The sequence below is a fragment of the Pseudorasbora parva genome, chromosome 1, assembly GCF_024679245.1.
Source record: "Pseudorasbora parva isolate DD20220531a chromosome 1, ASM2467924v1, whole genome shotgun sequence".
NCBI lineage: Eukaryota > Metazoa > Chordata > Actinopteri > Cypriniformes > Gobionidae > Pseudorasbora > Pseudorasbora parva.
The window spans coordinates 52,257,081-52,275,962 of NC_090172.1; the positions used below are offsets into that span (position 1 = coordinate 52,257,081).

Consider the following 18,882-nt stretch of genomic DNA (forward strand, 5'->3'; position numbering starts at 1 on the left):
GTTTGACAATCTATTTTTTAAAAGCTTTTTAAATGTGTATTATGGACAGTGTTGCTATAAGTAAGACAACATTTTATTATTATTTGCAACATATAAAACTCAAATGTTAAATATTTGTAAATATTTTACCTTGAATCACTAAACAAAACCTTGATGACTGCATTCCCACTTGCCCTTTGTCCACATTGGACGCTTCTCTACTTGTGACCCACAAGTAGCCCCAACAGCTGTGCATGGAAAATGAAATTGGCCAGAAACGAGTTTTGAAAGTAAAGCTAGCTAGAAACCTGTCATGACACACAAAGCTGTGAGTCTGCAGCTCTCTCTAGTGGAGGTTTCTCACGATAATGTCTCAGCTCTTTGTGTTAAAACGGGTCAACATTTGTCCAGCATTCATGTTAGTTTACCCAAAGCCAATAGGGAGACAAAAAAGCTCAATTGCCTATTGTAGCTGAACAAAGATTAAATCGGATAGTAAAATAGATGCGTCATAAATGAAGAATCAGCTCTCAATGAAAAGACTCTGTGAGTAATGTTCTGGGTTTAATTATGTGGAGAAGAACAGAAAATGAAAAGATGAGATCTCATAAATGAATAATACAATAAAGTATAAGAGTAAGAGCCTATAAAAATGCTATAGCACGGCATTTGTAGTTAAAGGTTTGAAACAACCTGAGTGCGGCTAAATAATGACATAATTTTAATTTCTGGGTGAACTGTCCCTTAAAGTACGTATTTATACTGTAGTCTAAGGTAATCGCCTAATGTGCACCTTTAAGGAGGTAGGCCTACAAAGAAAACAAAAAAAGGTACAAAGATGCCCTTGAAGGTTACTGACAAGCTGTGCCATAGCCTACTCCTAGGTAGGCCTAGCCTACGATCTTGACACATTTTTTTCTCTGTGTAACTAACTAACATTTTGTCTTTGGAACGTCACAGAGCAACGTCTACGCAACTTATTTAATATTCATTACCTAACAATTCTAACTAACTTGTACACAATGTAATTAATATTTATACTCACAATCCCAGCCTCCGCCATAGGAGGGACGCGAAGAAACGTCAGCATGTCGTATTTAATATTCATGAGCCTTCGTTCGCTTCAGCAGGATTCGTCATTTCCCAAAGCGGCAGGCTTGAGCTTGGCTGAGTGAGGATCACACAGAAACACAGACGAACATCACATCAAAATATGAAAATGTAGACATATATCAGAAGATGGCCACATTGGAGACATAACACACCATCAATCGATGACGATGGAAGACGGACTGGTGTCCGAAGACGATATATGTGAGTGTTAAAAACTGAAAGAATAGTGACAGTGTTTGTAGTGCGGTACAGACACAAACTGGGGCAAGTGAGCTAACGTTAAATAATATTCAGTGGCTAAAAATGTATCATCTCAATGTATTATAAAACTAACTGTGGCTACTAAATAGTTACTAATTAAATGTTACTATAATATACAAATGAGAATTAGTAGGGCTGAGCTGATCTGTTAATTACAACCGGGTTATTTTCTAATAGTATTCATAAAATGTAATATGAATATTTTGTGACCGTTTTTTTTTAAACCTTTACAATGAATCCATTCCCCGCTTGGATGATAGTTGAGTGATTCAATAAGCACATAGCTCTACTTATGTTTAAAATTAACATAATTTCTAATAGCTAGAGATGAAAATGAACAGAAATATGAGATATGAATTGTCTTAATGCATGTGGACATAATGTATGCTGATAATGTTTGTACTGGTAATGTATACATCATACACCTATAACTCCTGTCACCTTCCACTTTCATTTTCGCTCTAGTGCTTCGCTCAGAGAAGGAGTTTCATGATGCTGCGAAGAAAAATGACACTGACAGAATGCAGGAGCTGATAAAAAGAGGGGTGGACATAAAAGTCAAAAATAAGGTGAGATGTTGCCAATATTTAACCAATAGAAACATACATAAACATTGCAAATCTACAGGAACTGGTTGAGGACTGACACATGCATAGTTGTTTTTGTGCATTATGCACTATTGAAGCCGTCAACATTCAGTCAATAGTTACAGTCCTCCAAACTTTTTGTGACCTTCAGATTAGCTCAAGAAGAACAATGAGAACTATATGGAATGGGTTTCCATGGTCGAGACGCTCATCCAAGCCTTACATCACCAAGTGCAATGAAAAGTGTTGGATGCAGTGGTGTAAAGCACGCCACCATTGGACTCTAGAGCAGTGGAGACGTGTTCTCTGGAGTGACCAATCATGCTTCTTTGACTGGCAATCCAACTCCATTTTAAACTCTACAGATTAAGAATGGGATGTCATTAAAGCTCATGTGCATTTAAAGGCAGACGTACCAAAACTTTGGCAATATAATGTATTTACTTCTATAAAAGATGTTTATAAATGCCTCATGATGTGTGCTCCTAACAAGATTTGGCCAAAATAAGATAAACATGCTCATACAAATGAAAAAAATAAACGATGGTGTGCACTTCTGAACATGGTGACACAGCAAATCACGTTGAACAAATTGTACAGGAAGCTGTTTGGGAGGAAGTCATGTTGCCATTCACCATGCCAATTTCTCCGGCTGGAATGTTTTGTTTTTCCCAGATATACTCCAGAGTGTCGGAAACACACATGTTGTGTTCCTCAGCACAGGATATGACCCTTATTTTACCCCAGACAACAGTATTATTTACCACCCAAAACTAAGGCTAAGCTTGGCTCGCGAGTTAGTGTGAGTGTTTTTTTATTTAATAAAAGATTTGTGTTATTTTACAGATGGACCGTAAGGCCCTGCACTGGGCAGCTGGAGCTGGCAGTGAACAGGCACTGCGTCTGCTGCTAGACCACGACATGGATTTGGATGACATGGACAGTGTACGTGTCAAAAGCATTCCGTCTGTATGCTGCCAAACTGTAACAGGTTCAAATTCAGTTATATTTTAGGCTGAATATTTTATAAAGTTTCATGTTAGTTTACTGTATGAGCACAAATAAGAGGAATACTGCCCCACTTGGTAAATATTTAATGGGCTGCTGTTCATTCACCATGTGGCCTGTAAATTACTGGAGGCTATGAGATTGTTGCACCAACAACAATAATTCAAGAGACAAATAGTGGCCATGAAATGCAAGTCAAAACATTTTTAGATAATTGAGTAGTTTGGTGAGTGATGGGGATTTTTCCCCATAAAAATACATAAAAATGTTTAGATGAAAATGTATATTCAATGTAAAGTGATAGTGTATAGAAAGTGATTAGATGCTGTAATTGGTCAACGTTTTTATATAACCTTTTTTTTGATGCACACATAAATAGTCCTGACGGTGACAATTAATTTATTTTTATAGTAAAAATTGCCCATGTACTAGGAGGTCATAACTGTGTGCAGAATAATTAAATTATTCTATAAAATTAGAAAGGGAACTTTAAATTATCTGAAAAGTGATGTTTACAAATAAAAAATAATTTAGATAAATTTTAACATATCACATCAACTGGCCAGTTAATTTAGAGCAGTTTGTTGCTCTAAATATTCCACAAAAAAAAGAATCACCTTTTGTTTTTGCAGTACACATAAATAGTCTGGACTGGAGTGACATTCATTTAAGTACATAAGTACAATTTTTCCCTTAAAGGGGTGGTAAAACACCCCTTCGAAGGCTTGATTGTGTTTGCGGGGTGCACTGTAATGTGTTCATGCTCCGTTTTAAAAAGAAATAGCATTATTTTTCATACATTTTACCTTTATTGTGCTCTGTCTCTCCTTGTAAAAATGGTCTGATAATTCTTCCTGGTTCTATGAAGCCGGCCCCTCAAAAATACACAATGGGCTTAGTTTGGTTCGCTGGCCCAGCTGTGTTGTGATTTGCTAACCGCCTAGCACACTCCAGCCTACTCTTTTCCACAGCAAAAAAAATGACCTCGCCCCCCCTTATTTAATATTCTCGGCGTTTATGTAAATACTGAACCCGCTGATGTCAGCAAGTCTGGAGGAAAAGGCTGTAGTTCCCAACCAGCCTGCTGTAGTCCTTAAAAATTGATTTCTTTAAAAGCAAATATCTCGCTTTGCTTTAAAGTCACTTTGTTAGAAAAGTGAAATCGTGTTTTACCACCCCTTTTAAGTAATATGAGGTCTTTATTAATTTAATTATAATGCATGCTGTTTTTATTTGAAAATAAAATGAATATAAATATTTTTCATCAAGCTTTATTTAGCTTCGCTTCAGCTATGATAAAGAGACATTGACTCTTGCATTGTGCATTTGTGTATTTTGGGGGTGGTGTAGTGAAGGGAGGGATGTGTTTGTGTTGATTGATTTCAAATATCAATTGTTCAACAATGATTTTCAGAAATTGCTTACTGCACCTTTAAGGTAAAGTATGCAAATTTAATCTTAAAGATTTAATCTTTAATCTTTTTTATGGTTTATGGTTTTAGTTAATATCTCGTATTAGATTTTGCTTATTTTCTGCTTTCTTTTTACTTTTACTTTAGTTTTAGTAATTTACTATAAATATATTTTTTTATATATTTTTTAAATATTTCTATAGTTTTTTTATTAACTTTGAGATTATTTAGTTTGTTATTTTAATATTTTTTCCAACTATAAACTTAAATAAGTTATTTTATTTTGGTTAATAGTATTTTATTTCAAGGAATGGAAATGTTTTTTTTATGGTATTAGATTTACGTAATAATAACCCTGCTTTAGGCTACTTTTCATTTTTCAAAAGTCATGTGACCATATAGATATTCTTACTTGTTTTTCAGTTTGGTATGAATGCTCTGCTCTTGGCGGCATGGTTTGGTCACCTTTCAATCCTAAAGATTCTTGTCTCAACCGGGGCAAAGCTGACCTCTGAAAACAAAGTAAGTCTCTTGGTAAAAATCCTTGACAATTTTCAGATACATTATACAGACAGTAGTAGCATCTCACTCGATGTGCTCTGCTCACTCACGATACAAATGGGATTGTACTGTGCACTGCCCTAGATACAGACATCAACACTGATTTCAATGCATCTCAGTGACTGAACTGTCTCATTTCTATTGTCCTCAGAATGGCTTGAATCTTTTGCACTGTGCTGCCCAGAGGGGTCACATCAGTGTTCTGGAGTATATCATGGAAGATCTGGAAAACGTACGGCTTAATAAAGTCGACAAGGTAAGAATCTTTTCTTACAATAATACCCATGATCTTATGGTGTAATGTCTTTCCCTGTAATATTCCCGGATATATGCCAAACATTGGAGTCCAGACAAAGTTAAGGGACTGAATGGGTTGCGTTACCAATGTATTGCTACAAGTCACCATAAAATCTTTTTTCTTTTCTTTTTTTTTTACAGAATATTGCAGTTTATATATATATATATATATATATATATATATATATATATATATATATATATATATATATATATATATATATATATATATATATATATATATATAATATGTTGTGTTAGGGGTTAACAGTTTATGATTATGACCCAAGACCAGTAGTGAAAAATGAAGACCAAGAGTCAGGAGTGCAATTCATTTTACATAAATTTACGAAAATTAAGAGAGATTTTACATTTACATTTACATTTACATTTACATTTATGCATTTAGCAGACGCTTTTATCCAAAGCGACTTACAACTCAGGAGAACAGGAAGCGATCCGTCAAGAAGAGGCAACGAAACACAAAAAGTGCCCTAAATACTAAGATTTGTACACTGCTCAGAGTAGCAAAGACCAGAAAAGGAAAGAAGAAAGGAGAAATAGAGGGGGAAATAATTTTTTTTCTTTTTTTTTTTTTTATGTAAGATTAAGTGCTCATGGAAGAGATGAGTTTTTACCTGTCTTTTGAACGAAGTGAGTGATTCTGTTGTGCGTATGGAGGACGGAAGATCGTTCCACCAACCCGGAACAATGAAAGAAAAAGTTCGAGAGAGGGATTTCATGCCTCTCTGTGATGGAACCACAAGCCTTCGGTCATTAGCTGAGCGAAGGCTTCTGGTGGGTGTGTAGACGCGTAGGAGTGAGTCGAAGTATGCGGGTGCTGCGCTTGTGGAAGATCCATAAGCAAGAGTCAGGGCTTTGAATTTGATCAGGGCAGCGAGTGGTAGCCAATGCAGAGAGATGAATAGAGGTGTGACATGAGCCCTTTTGGGCTCATTGAATACAAGACGTGCTGCAGCGTTCTGGATCATTTGCAGCGGTTTGATTGTACAAGATGGAAGTCCAGCCAGAAGCGCATTGCAATAGTCAAGTCTAGAAATGACCAGGGCTTGGACAAGAAGCTGTGTTGCATGCTCCGTAAGGAACGGTCTGATTTTCCTGATATTGTGCAATGCAAACCTGCATGACCGAGCCGTCTTCGAGATGTGGTCTTTGAAGGACAGCTGGTCATCAAAGATTACTCCAAGATTTCTGACCGACCCCGAAGGAGTAATCAGAGATGAACCTAGCTGGATGGTAAAATCGTGTTGTATGGTGGGGTTAGCAGGGAAAACAAGCAGCTCAGTCTTTGCTAGATTGAGCTGCAGGTGATGTTTTTTCATCCATGCCGAGATGTCCGCCAGACAGTTTGAGATTCGTGCAGCTACTGTGGGATCATCTGGTTGAAATGAGAGGTAGAGCTGTGTGTCATCAGCATAGCAATGATAAGAGAGACCATGTGCCTGAATGATGGGTCCCAATGATGTAGTGTAAATGGAGAAGAGGAGAGGTCCAAGCACTGAGCCCTGAGGAACCCCCGTGGTCAGTTGATGTGTTTTGGATACCTCTCCTCTCCAGGCAACCTTAAAAGACCTACCTGTGAGATAGGACTCAAACCAGTGGAGTGGAGTCCCTGTGATGCCCAGTGATGAGAGGGTGGACAGAAGAATCTGATGATTCACAGTGTCAAAGGCAGCAGACAGATCAAGGAGGATGAGGACTGATGATTTGGATGCAGCTTTAGCCAGCCGCAGGGCTTCAGTAACTGACAGTAATGCCGTCTCAGTTGAGTGGCCCTTTTTGAAGCCTGACTGGTTTACGTCCAGTTGATTAGTCTGTGAGAGGAAAGATGAGACCTAGTTGAAAACAACTCTTTCAAGTGTTTTCGCAATGAATGGTAGGAGAGAAACAGGTCTGTAGTTCTCTACAAGTGATGTGTCTAATGTGGGTTTTTTAAGCAGTGGGGTTACCCGAGCCTGCTTGAATGTGGTGGGGAAGATGCCGGTGGAGAGAGATGTGTTGATGATGTGTGTGAGTGCTGGTAAGAGTGTAGGGGAGATGGCTTGTAGGAGATGTGAGGGGATGGGATCTAGAGGGCAGGTAGTGGGATGGCTGGAGAGGAGAAGCTTAGATACTTCGTCCTCAGTGAGTGTAGAGAAGGAGGAGAGAAGATGTTTGGTTGTGGATGTGGCTGATTCAAAAGTGTGTGTGTGTGGAGGTGTGAACTGACTGCTGATGAGTGTGGTTTTGTTTGTGAAAAAATGGGCAAGATCGTCTGCAGAAAGAGAGGTGGTGGGAGGTGGTGGAGGGGGACAGAGGAGAGAGGTGAAAGTTCTGAAAAGTGTGCGTGAGTCTGAGGTGCTGTTGATTTTGTTGTGGAAATATGCGGATTTAGCTGTATGGACGTCCTGTGAGAAGGAAATGAGCAGAGATTGGTACTTACTCAGGTCAGATGGGTCGTTTGATTTGCGCCATTTTCTCTCTGCTGCCCTAAGTTTGGTCCGGTGTTCACGAAGAACATCAGATAACCAAGGGTTAGAGGGAGTAGCGCGAGCTGGCCTAGAAGACAGAGGGCAGATAGTATCTAGACAAGTGGTTAAAGCGGAACATAAAGTGTCTGTTGCAGTGTTGACATCCATAGAGGAGAATTGTGTGGGTGACGGAAGAGAGGATGACACAACGGAGGAGAGGTGAGAGGGAGAAAGAGAATGCAGGTTTCGTCTGAAAGTTACAGGTAGAGGAGGTGGAAGCATATGAGTAGTGAGATGTAGATTAAATGTGATGAAGTAGTGATCCGAGAAGTGTAAGGGTTTGACCAAAGTGTTTTCTGTAGTGCAGTTGCGTATGTAGATGAGGTCAAGTTGGTTGCCAGATTTGTGTGTGTGTGAGGTAGTAAGAAGTGTGAGGTAGTAAGAGGTAGTAAGATTTTATCTTAGTTTTTATTTTATGCAAAACATTTTAGTCTCGTCCTTTTTCGTCAACAATAATGCATGTTAATTTAGTCTTAGGGTGCTTTCACATCTCTAGTTCGGTTCATTTGGTCCGAACCAACGGCAAACAATTATACATTGTTGCCAGCGCGGGCCAGTCCCTGGCCATAATCTATTACACTGTGTGTATTTACCACAGTATGCAAACAATACATTTCTATAATGAAGCGCCGATGCGACGTGAAAACATCATTCTAATGCACTGCAGACAGCGAGCGAGCATCACTCGTCACTTCAAGCGGAGGCATGCATTAATTATTCTTAAATAACATGCTCATCTTCCCGAAAATATTTCCAACGATCTATCAGGTAATAATGTCATGCACACAATGTCAGCGCAGCTAACTACGGCAGCTGGTTTAGTCCAAAAATGATCAGTACATTTGCAGTTGGTTCGGTTCGAGGTCGTATCACGTTCTCACCACAAACAAACCGCCCGAGAGTTCGTTTGAAAGCGTACCGAGACCACCTCTTCAAGGAGGTCTCGGTTTGCTTGTTTGGTCCGCTTTTGGTGCGCACCCGAGTGCGATTGCTGCTTTCAGACCTGACCAAACGAACCGCACCAAAGAGGGAAACGAACTCTAGTATGATTCAACCAAACCAAATGTAGGTGTGAAAGCACCCTTAGCGTTTTTGGACATTGATGCAGTCTCGTCATCGTTTTGTCTTAGTCATGGAAAAAAAGGTTGTTGACGAACATATTTCGTCTCGTTTCGTCTGACGAAATTAACACTAAAGCCAGGTTAAGTGAGCAAATAATGTTACTGCACTCCTGGCATGTTAGGGGTATGTGATACCTCCAAAAATCCAAACACACGACACCGTGTTACTATCAAGTGTTTAGTGACACATCACACATCTCTAGGCCAGACCCTCGATCACTCCCTCGATTTTGGAAAAGCATTTGACTTATATGACTGTGGAAGATCAGATTTGTGGGTGTGAAAGGAGGTGTTCAGTTTGACCAAAAAAAAGCTCTCATATTTTGATCACGTGACATGATCAGTTTTGCAAAATGTTGGGTTTTGCTTCTAAAATACTGTATTTGCAGACCCTTTAAAGGTTCACTGTGCAAATTTTAGCAGCATCTAGCAGTGAGGATGTGAATTGCAGCCACTAAACCCCTCCCTTTCGAAGCACATAGAAAAGAAAAATATTGTCGTCTGAGACAGCAGAGAGTAGCTAGTGCTCTGTAGAGCAGTTTGTCCGTTTAGGGCTACTGTAGAAACATTACTCCACTGTAAGGGGATCCACGGTGTGTGTAGATAGAAATGGCTTATTCTAAGGTAATAAAAACATAACAGTTCCTTATGTAAGGTCTTTATACTCTACTGAAAACAGTCATGTATATTACATTGCATTTCTGTCAATAGATCCTCATAAATACTACAGACTGCACGTTTAAAACAAATATTTTCAGCATTCTCTGATCTATGTTTTAAGTGCTAAAAGTATTTTGAGGCTCAGGTTTATGAATCGATTCAAGTCCTGAAAGTAGAAGAGAGCTGTTTTTCATCTGAGAGTGATAACTACTATGATGATTGCACAATGATTGTGCAAATATCAGTTAAACATTTTTAAGGAAAGGCTTTAAGGGATTGACTCAAGGAAGAGGTTTGTTGACTTAAAAAGCAGACAGGAGCTTTTAAGCATCAAAAAGGACAAAAAAATTATTTCTTGTCCAGTGTGGTTCATCAATAGTAGGACATGACAACATTTTATCCATTAGGTGTAGGTTGAATGCTTGTTTGGATTGCTAATATCAATCAGTAATATTGATTGATTCACTCCATGGCCTTTGTTACAGAAAAATTAATTTCAACCTTCAGAGGTAAAGAAAATAAATTAATCTTGCATAGTCAAAATGGATTGTGGGACATTTTATTATGAATGTCAGGGTCAATTGATATCATGTTGTCTTTAAAAACAGGTTTAAGTGTTTCCATTTATTTATATGTTATTAATTATGCATTTCTTTCATTACAAGTTTATGATGAGATTTGTACTCTATCAGATGTTTTGCTAATTAAATCATTAATACCAGTATTACATGATCAATACTCTGGAGAAGTTTCAGTGTGCTTTCTATCAAAACTTGTTAAGTGCCTATTGGAATGTAATGTTAATAGCTGTATAATGTTTATGCAAAGTAGTACATTATGTTCTTTTTAAAGTGTCTCTATCTGCAGTCAGGTAAGACGGCGTTTCATTTAGCCGCAGAGCATGGCCACCTGGAGGTGGTGGAGTTTCTCATTGGTATGGGCTGTGCTCATGATCTCAAGGACAAGGTGAGGACCAGCACGAGTCACAGATGCAGAGACACCCCTCAGTGTGTGCTAATTAGATTTTCTCTTCTACTAAACTCAAAAAAAGAAATGTCCCCTTTTCAGGTTACAGCATTTTAAGTTGTGTGACACTGTGGTGATGATATGAGGTCAAAGACATGAGCATTGCCATGTGTGATGCAACGTTAATATGATGTTCATGTACTGCAGGAGGAGAACACTGCACTCCTTTTGGCAGCTAAGCAAGGCCACAGCGATGTCCTTCAGAAGATTATGGAGACCGGGGAGAACATTGATGAAAGAAACATTGTATGTTTCCAATTGTAAGAGCTCTTTTGATTTGGTGTTGTTTATTTGCCTCACATTGTGATCTTTTATCAGGATGGCATGACAGCTTTACATTTGGCAGCTGAAGGGGGTCATTACGAGTGTATCAGACTGTTGCTGGAGGCCGGCTGCAATGTCAATGAACTTACTCATGTGAGTACAATGTTTCATATTATCAGCAGTCTCCATTATAATTAATGAGAACTTGTTTTCAGTACAGCACATGGCAATGTGTTTTCTTACAGAGCAACAGAACGGCTCTTCATCTGGTGGCCCAGCATGGCTCGGGCAGAGAGGTCAGACTGCTGGTACAGGCTGGGATCAATCTGGATTCAGTAGACACAGTGAGTACTAAACAACTTCAGTTGACAGTCCAACACCACAACATGCTTGCTTTTCAAGAAGCTATCAAGAAGTATAACATTTACTAGAGAGCAGGAGAGAATGTTTGAGGGCCAAATTCATTATGGTTTAACACTTTTGCACATTCATGGACCTCACAAAACCCTGGTCTAAAGTCAAAGGCGCAGTATTTTTTGTGTTATTTAAATATTAGTAATATGTGGCTATAGGTGGGTCCACAACGCGCATGCACCCTGCTTACACACACAGGGACATGCTGCAGCAAGCAAACATTTTTAAATATTAAAAATAAAAGGAATCCTCTCTGGAGAAACATTCATTCTTTCCACTCGCAAATTCCACCATGGTGCGAGCGCAACTGGCTTTTAAAGGGGTGATGAGACTGTCTCTGATTGGTTTATTGCACATTATGCCCAAAACACACCTATTACTCATTAAGATAATGGGGACAACCCTTTTAGACCATGTGCTGGGCGCGCCGACCATTTTTCCCGTTGTTACACTAGCAAAAGCCGATTTTGATAAGCCCTAAGTGCACTTGCACCATGCGCTTCGATCGTTAAAATAAGGCCCTTAGTCACTTTGGGCATCTGGCAGATGCCTAAATCATATATAACTCTATATTTCTTGTTCTGCTGCGTTCATTATGATCCTTTATTATGGAATCAGATCTTTTTGCCAAATTCTCTGTAAAATAACAGTACTGCTGTAAGTACTGCTGACTTAAAAAAAAAAAAAATCATAAAAATCACATGAATACATTCCAGGTCATATTCCATAATCCCCACATTCAGACAATTGACACTCCTATCTTCAGGACAAAATACAGAGATACAAGTAATTTGAGTAAGATTAGTGAGGTTATTACAATGTGGAGCATGTAAAGAGGAATTGTGCCGTGCAAATTGTGGTTAGTGGTGCTAAAACATAACAAATAAGTATAAAAGATATCACAAAACTACTTTTTTTTTTGACCTCATGAAGTATGCCATTTGAGACAAGACAATGCACTTTGCACTTTAAGATTCTGCTTCGTACTTCCCATAGTACTTCATTATTCTATACATTATGATTATTCCTTGCTAGCAACATACTTCAGCTCTACACCTGGCAGTACTCAACAACTCCACAGAAATAGTAAAGGATCTTATAAATGCGGGATGCGACCTGGACATCTTTGACAATGTGAGCGTGGTTCATTTCACATTTACAAATGCAAATAATGTTGATTTCAGTGATTGTCTTCTTAATTAATCAACAACTGTTCGCTACAGCGGCTTCAAACTGCTTTGCACATAGCAGCAGAACACGGACGGCAGAACATTGCTGAGATGGTCCTGATATCTGGAGTCAATCTCAATCTACTCGACAAGGTGCAAATTTCCTTTTATCATACTTGGGTGTGGACGATATGTTTTTATATTGTAATACAATTCTGATCAAACAATTCAACAAAAGATGTTTACTTTAAATGTTACAGCAGGGGAAGACATCACTTGATGTTGCAGCACGAGGCAATCATGTGAATGTTGTTGACATGATTATCAAAGCTGACAGGTTTTACAAATGGGAAAAGGTATGTTCAATGCACATTTAAAGGGATAGTTCACCCAAAAAATGAAAATGATCCCATAATTTACTCACCCTCAAGCCAGCCTAGGTGTATATGACATTTTGTTATTTTCCAAGCTTTGTTTGTGGCAGTGAATGGCAGTCCAAAATTTGAAGACCGAAAAAGTGTCTCCATCCATTATAAAAGTAATCCACACGACTCCGGAGGGTTACTAAAAGCCATCTGAAGCTAATCGATGGGTTTTTGTAAGAAAAGTATCCATATTTAACACATTATAAATTAAAATATCTAGCTTCTGGTGGACCGCCTTCCGTATTCAATTTTCAAATAAAAAATTTGCGCTGTAATTCACTGCCATTATAATGCTTGGAAGAGCCAGGACATATTTTAATAACTCTGATTGTATTCATCTGAAAGAATAATATCATATACACCTAGGATGGCTTGAGGGTGAGTAAATCACTGGGTTATTGTACTTTTTGGGTGAACTATGCCTTTAAGCTTAGTTTTATTTAATTATCTATCATAATTAAAGATTGTGTGCTATGTGTTAATTTGCCCTCCAGGAAAATGTGACGAGTGACTCTGACTCTCTGGTGGGAACAAGTCTTACCTTTAAGCAAGACCATCAACAGGAGACACAACATATCCGATCAATCCTATGGAAACTTTCCACCAAGTATCTCAAACCAGGCGAGTGGAAAACACTGGCTCGGCACTGGAAGTTCTCTGAAGCACATATTCGAGCCATAGAGCACCAGTGGACAGGTACACCATCTAATGCTGTGATCTGCTGCTGATATGTAAATTAGAGCTTTTATTCAGAAAGGATGCATTTGACAGTAAAAACTAGGGATGCCACAATACTCTATAATATTGAACCGTTCGGAACCGCATTCATGGTTCGGTTTTGCATTTAATTAATTATTTCCATTTCTCTCCATTTTAAATATTTCTCTCAGTTTATTTCGAGTGTGCCTGTGAGTCTACATGCTGATATGAGCAAATATCCAATCATATGCACTAAAGTTAAGGGGTGTTTACCCGTGTTTTAAAGCCTTGCCGTTTAAACATTTCATTTGCGTGCTATGCACTGTTTTGCATTGAGCGCGCGCAATAAATGTCTGTCAAACACACGTGATTATTGGACTAGTCTTACTGCGCTAATACTGTCAAATACACACAAGGTTAACATATATAAAAACAGTCGGTTATATCTAAAGTGAAAGTAAAATCGTGTGCGTCTATATAGGAGATGTGACCAGGTCTTCAATTGACAGCAGCGCAGCCTAGTGAACTGCTTGTCCTTAAAGGGACAATTCACCTTAAAATGATGTTAATAAAAAATGTTTTAAAATACCTTTAATATAGTTGCTTTTAATCAATGTTGTATATTGAAGACTATGTAAGTTTAATTTTAGCCTACATTGATTCATTCAATTTCATACTTAAATGCTACTGTACATCTTTGAGCTGCCACTGTAAATCTTTATTTATTTTATATTATAAAATACACTGGAAATGTTTACAAGGGTTTTTAAGTAAAGTTTTAAGTTTAATTAAGGGTTTTCAAGTCTTTTAAGTAAAATAAAGAAAGAGTATTGCAATAAAAACATTTTCTCCTTAACCTTTTTCTGTTTCTGTCTCCTAAGAATAGCAAAAAAAAAAAAAAAACCGAACCTAAAAACCATGGTTAAAAACCGAGGTATGTATTGAACCGTGGACTAACTGTATTGTTGCATCCCTAGTAAATACATTTAAAATGGTACAAAAGATTTTGATTTCAAATAAAAGCTGCCTTTTTAATTTTCTAATCATCAAAGTAATCATCACGATTTCTGATAAAATATTAAGCAGTACAACTTTTCAACATTTATAATAATAAGAAATGTTTGAGAGAACCAAATGAGCATATTAGGATGATTTCTGCAGATCAAGTGACACTGAAGACGAGTAAATAAAAAAATGTGTCTGAAAAATAAATAAATCTTCAAATAAAAAATACAATTAAAATGTCATAGCATAATGGGATTGAAGAAACTGACAATCAAAAACAAACTGTACATATTCTCAAATAATGCATACAAATGGTTTACTGAAAATGCCAAGTATCTTAATTTTAAAATATGCACAAAATGTCTCTAAATACTATATGAGGTTTGGAATTTTAAATAGACATTGCTTGAAAGTCTTCCTCACTGCTGTTACTCTGACTAAATGGATTATAGAAAGTTTAATTTCCACCATTGTTCTAGGATCATAGAGCAGGCAGCCTCAATGTGTCTGATGTGACAGATATCTGCCATATTGATGACAAGCTCTGAATTTTAAAAGGTACAAAGAGCTACAAGGAGCACGGGCACAGAATGCTGCTCATCTGGCTGCATGGTGTGATTACCGCTGGAGAAAACCCCATCAAGGGCTTGTATGAAGGTCTTATTGGAATCTCAAGGATCGATCTAGCAGGTAAATTCATCATTACAGTTCATGCGTATAACCTATATAGAATTTTAAAGCATCATATGTGCATTTCAGACTCAATCTGCCGATTCTTTTAGGATTCTGTCTTTTTGGAAGGCAATCCAAGAATGCACTGTAATGAATTTGTATGCACATTTTAAACAAAATCTGCCTCATTTGTATTTTTATTTTATCAAAGGACTGACAACTTAGACAGGAAAATATAGACATATTTGGACCAACCAAAGTTTTTCATGCCATTTTGACTTGGATTATGTCTTGGATGTAAAGTTTCACTGTCTTTCACCTTCCCTCCTTTATAACTTTCTTTTCTTCCAAAAAAGAAAGCATACGTCGGCAGGCAAATGCGGATCCGTCTTCTGCTAAAAAATGCTCTGCAATGTGATGGGAGATTCATTGAGATAAGTCTGGATTGAGTGCAAACCAACCAGGAGATTGCGTTTGAAAGAGAGAACTGAAGAAGCACAAATACTGCCTAAAATACAACCTCAGTGATGTGACTAAAAAAACATTGCCTGTTACAACAAGAGCACTTATACACAGCAAACCAGATTTTGGATTAAAATTATATGCTTTTGTGGAACCATTCATATGGAAAAATGCATCTAAAAATGCATCCAATGACAAATTTAGGAGAACAGGTAGATATTGTTGCTTTTTTTAGTCGGAAAACTCACTAAGCAGTAACATTTTTTGGTCATGCTGGAAGAATTTTTAAAAAAAGTTTATGATTCATTCTGCATGTCTTACTATCCTTTTATTTATTTGTAGATGCAGTTTTTCTTCGAATGAATGAATGAATGAATACATTATTCATTCATTTAAAGGTATAGTTCACCCAAAAATTTAAATTAGCCATGATTTACTCAGCCTCAAGTCATCCTATAGGTGTATATGACATCTTTCTTTCAGATGAATATAATCAGAGTTATATTAAAATTTGTCCTGGCTCTTCCAAGCTTTATAATGGCAGTAAATGGCTGTTTTTATTTTCAAGTCCGTAAAAGTGCATCTATCCATCATTAAAGTGCTCCATTCTCTCTAGGGTGTTAATAAAGCCCTTCTGTAGTGAAGTGGCGCATTTGTGTTAGAAAAATAGTTTGCAGGTAACAGTTAGCTCATTCATGAGATGAGCCTTTATTACCCCCCAGAGCCGTCTGGAGAACTTTTATGATGACTTTTATGCATTTACATCATAGACTTCAAAACCTTTGCCTGTCATAGACTTCAAAACAGGAACAGTCATGCACTGTAACGGTAACATGTAAACTTTTTGGTCATGCTGGAAGAAATCTTTATGAATTTCTGATTCATTCTGCATGCCTTACTGTCCTTTTATTTATTTGTAGATTCAAGTTTTTCTTCTAATATAGTTGCTTATTAAGACTAGAAGCAATTCTAATGCTAACACAGCTGCACTGCCCATGATACTGGGGAACACACATACTTTGTGTTTAAATGTGGAACCTCTGTCCTTCTGGGTTCCTTTTTCTGAAGACCAACCCTGCCCATCACGTCCTCATCGCCAGTCTCCCACTATTCCCTTCCCCAACATGTCCATTCAAATCTGCCCCTATCACTACTCTCTCACCTCTGGGAACAGTCTGCATCACTTTCTCCAACTCGCTCCAGAATCTGTCTTTCTCATCTTGCTTACAACCTACTTGTGGAGCATAGGCACTAACAACATTCAACATCATACCTTCAGTATCCAGCTTCAGACTCATCAACCTGACACTCTCTTTACCTCCAGAACATTCTTCACAAACTCCTCCTTCAGGATTACTCCAACTCCATTTTTCTTCCTGTCCACACCATTATAAAAGTTTAAACCCTGCTCCAATGATTCTAACCTTAACCCAACCGATCCGGTATGGAAGTCATATTCGTGATTTGCATAATGAATTTGGCAAACATCTTATGTCGGATGCCCTTCCTGACACAACCCTCTCTATTTACTGGCGTGTGACCTCCTGTGGCGAGAAGAAGAAGTAATGCAAATAATGCCTCGGTTAACTATACGGTTTGATTTTAATAATTCTCATTTTGATATCCATTCACTAATTTGAAGCGCGCCTCACATCCAATAGATCACAATTTGTATTTAATACAAAAAGTCTCAGCTATCAAATTGTCTATTTAAGCACTATTTACTGTTGATGAAATTCAAACAGTAGATACTGTTTGGCACTCTTAAATGTGGCATGAAAGATTGTCAAGCAATGAACCGATCATCAGAAGGTACGTTGAAAGATACAGTACAACCAAGGCTGGAAATGGGGGGTAACACAGGGGCGCAAGTGACTTTTAATAGTGTATTTGTCATATAATCATTTATTCACAAGATTTGTTCAAAATTACTGATTCATCCAGTAGTGAAACAAGTGCAGTCTTTTTGAGTGAGTCATTTAATCATTTATTGTGACCTGTTAAATTCTGTATGTACCACATATGCAGATTCTTACACAACACAGATCATTTTCTACAAGAAAAGATTCTGTTAAATAAAGCATTTGTGGCCACACAAAATTCATACATTCTTTTAACCTTTTATTTGGAGGACATATTAAATATGTTTAATGTTAATACAGATTAGGCCTATAGAAGATTTTATATTTAAATACACCTGAAAAGTCATTGAAAATATATTTTAAAAAAAGATAAATAAATAAAAAATCTTCCCAACTAAAGTCCCCTCAGTGAATCTCATATCTGGCCATTTCCAGCCCTGAGTAGAATTTACAAAAATGTACGTCTCATGTAATCGCTCAATCATTGTTTCAACAGCGGAAAGACATCAATAAAACAGCTTGGAAATAATGTCACATAATGTTACATTTACACAAATCATTCATTAATATAAACCTGATGTCCTGAGGAGTTTAGCTCAGACCATGATCAAACTCAATTACCTGCAATTTACTAGTAACTCTGAAGACCATGGCTGAACCTGAAATCGCCCCCTTATAACCTCAAATAGGGCATTATTTGAGGGGACAGTCATTTGTAGTTGTGTCAAAAACCATAGTGGATGCTATTGAGTGTCCTCATTCAATTCCACAATAAAGAGTGTACAGCCAATGTACATAAAATGGCTGTCTGAATGCACTCACTCGTTTTCATTCACTCCAAGTAAACTGTATTAGTGGACTAGGATAGGGAATAGTGAATGAGGGTTTAGGGGGCGATTTTGGATGCAGTCTTTGACTAGTTTGTTCAGGTCTGTTTGATTAGCATTGGAACTAAACTCTGCAGGGCAGTGGCATTCGAGGACCGGATCTGAGGAACACTGGTTTTATTTGAGATTGATTTGGGCTACTATATCTGATATCCGCAATGTCGAATCGAGATCGAAAATTAACAATCACAATCTTCCGAACTGAAATCAAAATAGAATTGAATCGTAAAAAATTTGTGTCAATACCTTGCCCTAAAGCCGATGTATTCAATTGTTCATTTAAAGAGATAGTTCACCAAAAAATGAAAATTAGCCTATGATTTACTCGCCCTCTAGTCATCCTAGGTGTGTGTGACAAACTTCTTTCAGACTAATACAACCGGAGTTATATTATAAAGTGTGGAGCACTTTTATGGACTTCAAAACAGAAACAGCCATTCACTGCCATTATAAAGCTTAGAAGAGCA

The 18,882-nt window shown here is 37.7% G+C and overlaps 1 protein-coding gene across 3 annotated transcripts; it reads left to right on the plus strand.

Annotated features, from left to right (window-relative positions):
- The first annotated feature begins 1,102 nt into the window (after positions 1–1,102).
- On the plus strand, positions 1,103–18,543 carry ankdd1a (ankyrin repeat and death domain containing 1A). 3 transcript variants are annotated; one of them, XM_067445160.1, is made up of 15 exons: positions 1,103–1,293; positions 1,819–1,922; positions 2,787–2,885; positions 4,784–4,882; positions 5,073–5,177; positions 10,398–10,496; positions 10,704–10,802; positions 10,875–10,973; positions 11,066–11,164; positions 12,270–12,368; positions 12,458–12,556; positions 12,664–12,759; positions 13,323–13,524; positions 15,091–15,222; positions 15,561–18,543. In XM_067445160.1, the coding sequence occupies exons 1-15, from the start codon at positions 1,254–1,256 to the stop codon at positions 15,620–15,622; spliced, it is 1,533 nt and encodes a 510-aa protein (XP_067301261.1). In that variant the 5' UTR covers positions 1,103–1,253; the 3' UTR covers positions 15,623–18,543. The 3 variants fall into 3 exon arrangements, with proteins under 3 accessions (XP_067301261.1, XP_067301259.1, XP_067301260.1); XM_067445158.1 differs by having other exon boundaries at positions 15,091–18,543; XM_067445159.1 differs by lacking the exons at positions 1,103–1,293; positions 1,819–1,922 and having other exon boundaries at positions 2,873–2,931; positions 15,091–18,543.
- The last annotated feature ends 339 nt before the right edge of the window (positions 18,544–18,882 follow it).

Excerpts from the sequence above, each read along its gene's own strand:
- ankdd1a (XM_067445158.1), top strand. The coding sequence starts at position 1,254 with ATGACGATGGAAGACGGACTGGTGTCCGAAGACGATATAT. Across the intron at positions 1,294-1,818 it reads GGTGTCCGAAGACGATATAT|TGCTTCGCTCAGAGAAGGAG; the intron begins GTGAGTGTTAAA and ends TTTTCGCTCTAG. Across the intron at positions 12,369-12,457 it reads ACCTGGACATCTTTGACAAT|CGGCTTCAAACTGCTTTGCA; the intron begins GTGAGCGTGGTT and ends TGTTCGCTACAG.